General features: G+C 39.9%; 1 protein-coding gene across 1 annotated transcript; it reads left to right on the top strand.

Moving 5' to 3' along the window:
* The first annotated feature begins 365 nt into the window (after nt 1-365).
* POLR2L (RNA polymerase II, I and III subunit L) lies at nt 366-4,639 on the top strand. Its single transcript, XM_081999962.1, has 2 exons — nt 366-466; nt 4,093-4,639. Exons 1-2 carry the CDS (start codon nt 372-374, stop codon nt 4,199-4,201), a joined length of 204 nt encoding a protein of 67 aa, XP_081856088.1. The 5' UTR covers nt 366-371; the 3' UTR covers nt 4,202-4,639.
* Nucleotides 4,640-6,107: the final 1,468 nt, after the last annotated feature.

Genomic DNA, 6,107 nt, shown 5'->3' with positions numbered 1-6,107 from the left:
TTTCTGCTGGCCGTGAGGCTAGGGGTAACTCGCTCCCGGGCTTGGGCGCTGTCCGGTTTTCCCAGCCAGAGAGTGCTGAGCCTGTAGCTCCTGGCAGAGCCCCGCTGCCCACTGCCCTGTTCGGAACTGCCTCGCGTGGGAGGTGGCGCGGGCCTGACCGTCGGTGGGGAAGCGCGACCTAAGCCGCGTTGCGCCGGTGTAATTCAGCACCTCCGCAACGCGGCCTCTTGCTTACTGGCAGGTAGTCTGTTGCGCTGCCGTTTGAGTCTTGTACAAGTTTTGAATTTCCTTTGTTATATTTGAATATGGTATTTAGTGTCACGCCTTTGCAAAATGACTGTATTTTTTAATGTTACAGCTACAGTGCAAAAATGATCATCCCAGTCAGATGTTTCACATGCGGCAAAATAGTTGGAAACAAGTGGGAAGCCTATCTTGGCCTTCTGCAAGCAGAGTACACAGAAGGGTGGGTATTATTTCTGTATGTTCTTTGACTCAGACTTTAGATGAGATGGCACAGTGCATAAGATAATAAGTGCAGGATCATGGCATTACGAACTAGCTGCAAAGAGGCTAAAAACTACAGGTATATTCTGAAGCTATTTTAACCAGAGGTTAGAAGTTATAATAGGTAAGAAAGTACTCTTTTCCCCTACTGAATCTTTCTGGGTAGTAGTATGGAAGTTACAGAGTCATAACCTTTATACACAAGAGAGTCTCAAATATTTAACTTTGTATGGAACGGGAAGGAAAGAAACAAGCAGTACAGTCAACTTTGACACCAGTTTTTTCTTTTTTAAAGGCGGGAGGGGGGAAGAAGAAATTACAAGTATAAGAAGGAACTAACATTGTTAACAATGTATAGCTCTTTTCAGGTCTTCTTAAAAGCATTTCATATTTACTAGCCAGAATTGCCAACCGTACTTGAAAGCACTGGTTTGCTGGGGGAGGAGGGGAAGTTTAATTGCTCTAGATACCTGACTGATAGTCCTAACAGTTCTATTTTAAGAAGTCTGTGCATGCTTTGCATAGCCAGAATTGTCTTTCAGTAGTTCAAGGAGGGTCTAGCTGTGGTGGGACTACTTCAGAAGGGTTTGAGAAGGTAATTTGTGAGAAATATTTATAATGTCAACAAGTTTGAGTATGAAGAAAAAAAAACACAGATGTTTGCAATTCAAAGGAGTGGGGAAAAAAAAAGAGAAGTTAGACATTTGAGACTTCCAGAAGTGATGTTGAAACTGTTAAGTAGAAAGAAAAGAGGATTTGCTTTGCATTCAAATCGTTAGGGTTATTAATAGGTTTTTAAATGGACTTATGTATATGAACTATCAGAAGAATATATTAACAACACAGATTTCACTGCCTTTTCTCTAAAGGAAATCTGAAAACATGGTTTAGGATACTATTTTGTCAAATGTTAAACAATGGAGCACAGAACAAAAAGGGAAGGAAAGCTTTGGGTTTTGAGCCTCATCTAAACTTGTAGGAAGTTGTGATTATTCTCTATGCTTATCACTGTTTGATATGGAGTTTGCAGGGGAAAGATGTCCTGTTCCCCCACCAGTTATCAGTTTCATTAAAAACTGTCCAGTGAAAATCATTCAAGGCTTTTCCTAAATCTCATTACTTCTGTGAATGGCCTTTTTAGAGTGCATTTACATCCCAGAACCTGTCAAACATAGCTGAATAGAATACTGCAGCTGCTAAACTAAAGGTATTTGGAAAATTCCTAAAAAAAAAAAAAAATAATTTTTTTTGCTTTCCTTTATGGAGATAAAAGCATTAAAATAGTACGGGTTGCTATTTTTTTCTCACTAATACTGAAATTTATCAGAGCTATTCAGGTAGCACTTCTAACTTATTTTCCAAGTATTACATTTTAATATTTTTCCTGTCTTTATTATTCCTCTGCTTTTGTATGGGACAAGATGATGTACGCTGTTATTGATAAATGCTTACTTGAAAATGATTGCTGTGGTCATTCTGGGATGCCTGTTCAATGCAGTTATGGTACTGTAAGATCAGAAACTGAGTTTACAGATACCAAATAGTTAAAATATTACAGTGCAGTGTCAGAATCACTATTAATAATGGCTTGAGAAATGGATGGGCAAAATGGAAGAAATAAACTTGTTTAAACGATTTGTAGTTAAAAAAGGCCCACACTTTTCTGTTTGTCCCTCAAAATTACTCTTTTTCCACAATTTCTTGGAAGCTAGAAGAAAAGGGAAATACAACTGAAGTGGTTTTAGCTGAATTGTATAGTATGACTTCAGAAGTTGTGATTAGTGTTAGTATTTTGCATCTCTGATAACTGCATTTGAAAGTTCAGAACTTTCCAGATAGTTCTTAAAACTTAGATATCCACAGACATCAGATGCTTTTGTTCTCAAGTGCTTTGGAAAGTTTAGATACCTGTGAAATTATTTATAAACATTCTTTTTTAAAAAATACACTGTTCATATACTTCTCTTAAATAACTTTTGCAAGTGCTAGTCCTAAAATGAATACCCCTACTATTTAAGCCCTTAAAGAACTGTTGATAGGAAAAAAGGATTAATTGATGTCATCAGAGAAGCTGCTGGAGTTTGACTCCATGCAGTTGGACTGTACTTGTAGCCAGACAACCTTTTACCGTGGTCCAGCTTATGCAGAGGCTTCCTTTCAGTCATTTGTACTTTAGAAAACTGTCTGTCAGCTTCTTCCTACAGGAGAATTACAGGTTTCAGGAAAGTACACTTGTTTCAAGCAAATACTGGATCGTTGCACTGCATCATATAGATCTAAAGACCTGAGATCAGTTGCATTTCATGAATGTCAAATTCTGAAGGAGTAATAGGTTGGTGCTAAAGAGTTTGGGTGGTGTCACTTACCTTTAAGAGGTCTGATAGCGATATCCATTGAAGACACATGCAGTGGTTTAGGCTAGAATGACTCACACATTCTCTACCCAACTGTAACAATCTCTCAAGCAGTCACTCAGAAGGAATTAAGTGGAAAGATTGTAAAACCCAAACTTCTTGTTGAGCAGTCTGCACATCCTTATTTGTATATTTGTGGGAAACAGGGTGTATAACTGGATGCCTTCTTATATGGGAACTGGAAAGGATTTTAGCCTTCCTCAGAATTAGTATCTCATCCATAGGTGGATGAGAGTAGTAGTTTGCATTTTGAGTTATTTTAGTTTCCATCTCTCTCTCACCCTTTTAACGTGGCTTAGATCACAAATTTATCTTGCGAAATAGACAAATAACATTTCTGTAAAACTGAGGATGATGTGTTATAACAGTGCTTAGAGATGCTAACAATAGCATGGATAACAATGCTTGGAGATGCTATTCCTTATTCCTGTATCAGGAGACTGTCTAGTGCCTCTGTGCTACCCTCTCCCATACAACTAGCAGCAGCTGTAGCCAGCACAGGTAATTATGGACTGTCCAGGATTTTAAGAGGAGTGGAATTACTTCCCATGTTTCAGAACTGTGTTCCTGTTACTGCATTCACACCTCTTGATTGATTGGATTTTTAACCAGATCAGCTCCTTTCTTTTCTACAGACTGGTGTTTGTAAAAGGAAGACTGAGTTACTATAACTAAATAATTGAGGTTAGAAATGTACAGTATTTCAAGCCTCTTTCCAGCTGTGAAGACTGAAATTTCATTTCCAAAACCAAAATACTTGCATCTCACTTAACCTTGCTGTTGCATGACCAAATATGCCCTCACAAGTGGGGTAGGTCAGAAGAGGAAAGTCATAAGAGTTAGTCCGTTATGGTTCTGTTCCGGTGGGAGTTCTGCAGACTTTCCTCTGAAAGTTTGGTAGTTGTTTCAGCTAGACGCCGTCTTCAACAGATCATGTGCTTTTGTAGGCCAGAGAACAGGCAAAACACCCTGTCAACAGCAGTAAATGGAAAAGAACATTAACAGCACATACATACTAAATTTCTGTTTCTTAGTTTGAACTGCAAACAAGTTTTCCTCTATGACTAAGCTCAAAGTAATCAGTATGTTGCTTAGGAACACTTGAAAGTGGTTCTGGCTCACTTCATCCTTTTTTTTTTTTTTTTTAATTGTTGTTCTCATTCTTTAATAGAGATGCCCTGGATGCCCTTGGGTTGAAGAGATACTGCTGCCGCAGAATGCTCCTAGCCCATGTGGATCTGATTGAGAAGCTTTTGAATTATGCACCCCTGGAGAAATGAGAGGAAAAAGTACCATGCTGCAAGCCATGTGGAACATATCTCTAATTCTAAACTTGAAACTGGACTTCAGGCTGTAAAGGATGAAAGCCACCTGTAGTGCAACCATTGAGAGATGTTTACTGTCTGGAGGAAATACTGCCCCAAGCCACTAACCTCTTTCAAGGAAAGAAAGGAAAGATGAAGTCCACTTAACCAAAATTTGGAGATTAAATTAAAAGTTTGGATGCTTCTTTTTAAATCTGTGTTTGGAGTTGTTTTGTGAACTTTTAGATGCTTCTGCCAGCAAAAATGTAGAAAATTATTATATTTCATTAAAATGTTGAAATAAAGGACATCTTTCCCTGCAGCCTTCCTGCAGTTTATGCCTGTAAGTGTATGCTTGGATCTTGCCATTTGCTTGTGCTGGTTACTTTGATGTTAGGAGTACTATTAAGTAATTGATTCAGTGTTTTGCGAGGCAGGCAAGGGGGTTAGAAACCTGAAGCTCGGGGTTCCAGCATCAGGGAAGTGGGTATGTTTGTTTGGTAAGAATGTGGCGTTACTCTTGAAAGCTTCTGGACCTAGCAGAGCGTGCTTTCCACTGCAGTTAAAGTCAACTTGCGGTCTCTACCGCAATTCTTACAAAACACGCGGGATGCTGTATTATAAAAAAGTGTGTTTCAGATGGTGCAGTGCCCTTCATTTGTGTAAAACACGTATGAGTGTTCCCATGGAGAGCACTGGATGTGAGAATTTACGCATGCTGGTGTGAACAGGATCAAAGTCTTCATCTTGCCAAACACCTGCATCGCTCTGCAGCCGGTACACATGCAGGCTTTCCACTTGTTAGTCACTTCGTTGGCTTCACGTTGTGCTGCACGTGTGGTGTGATACTGCCTGGCCAGAGTGCTCGGTGTTCTTCTGGTGGAATAAAACACAGAGAGGTCAGCTGTATGTGCAGGGCTCCTGGAGGTTACCTACTGAGAGACGGGAACTGACCCTGCCAAAAGGTCTTACCTTCCCATTGCACTGTCAGCTTGAAAGCTGGACCATGTTTCACGCTGTTCTCTGACATCCAGAAAATGCATCATTCCGGGCGGTGTGTGCACAGGCACCCACCTGTCTTACCTGAAAACGAAGGAGGTCAGCTCCTACATCTGTGCATGCTCAGGATTGTTTAAATGCAGCACTATCCCGAATGCAAATGTAGGACAAATCATGGTTACAGCAGCCTTGTAGAAAACGGGCTGGAACCCAGGATTATCGGTTAGCTTGCATCCTGTTATTCCTTGGTACAGTTAAACTTTAGGCACTTGCCTATCAGCTGCTAGGTAAGAAGTATCTCTGTGGATTCTTTTCTGTAGCTGAAGAACTACAAAGAAGTTGGTTTGAACAAAACCTGAGTTTCCAGAAATGGTAATTACTTAGTGTGCTTACTGTGTCAAACTTGTATGCACAAACCTTAAAACTAGATTGTCTCACAAAGTAAGTTGCAGGACAGCCTGCCTTTGGCTATCGCCCCACCAATCTTTATGCTTGAACTTGCTTTTCAATTTAGTACAAGGCAATAGTAGATGTTTTCCATATTGAGCAGTTCTTCACTGAAGACATTTTAAAACCATATGCTTTATTCTAATGCAAAGAGAATTAATTCTAGCATTTGTTGGATAGCTTATGTTCTGCATGCCTGCTGTATTAGCTAGCTAAATGTACTTTAAAAAAAAGCAACAACCAACCTTCACTTCTCTTTCAGGCTATTTTTTTAAAAGGGATGCTATGAAATATAGGATGACCTTTCCAGACTGAACTCCTGTAGGACAATTTTCCATGTTACAGTGGAGCGTTACATGGAGATACATGCCAGCCCGTTCACAGAAAGATCAAAACAGCGGGCCCAGCGCTCCTTCCGTGAGCTGTACTGAGAAAG

Source organism: Phaethon aethereus (genome assembly GCF_964289735.1).
Source record: "Phaethon aethereus genome assembly, chromosome: 5".
Lineage (NCBI taxonomy): Eukaryota > Metazoa > Chordata > Aves > Phaethontiformes > Phaethontidae > Phaethon > Phaethon aethereus.
Note: the sequence above shows the minus strand (reverse complement) of the source record. Positions and strands in the feature narration are given on the sequence as shown.

What these genes read in the sequence shown, in the direction of transcription:
- POLR2L (XM_081999962.1), top strand. Translation starts at nt 372, where the DNA reads ATGATCATCCCAGTCAGATGTTTCACATGCGGCAAAATAGTTGGAAAC. An exon ending in CAAGCAGAGTACACAGAAGG is followed by an intron (nt 467 to 4,092) that starts GTGGGTATTATT and finishes ATTCTTTAATAG; the next exon opens with AGATGCCCTGGATGCCCTTG.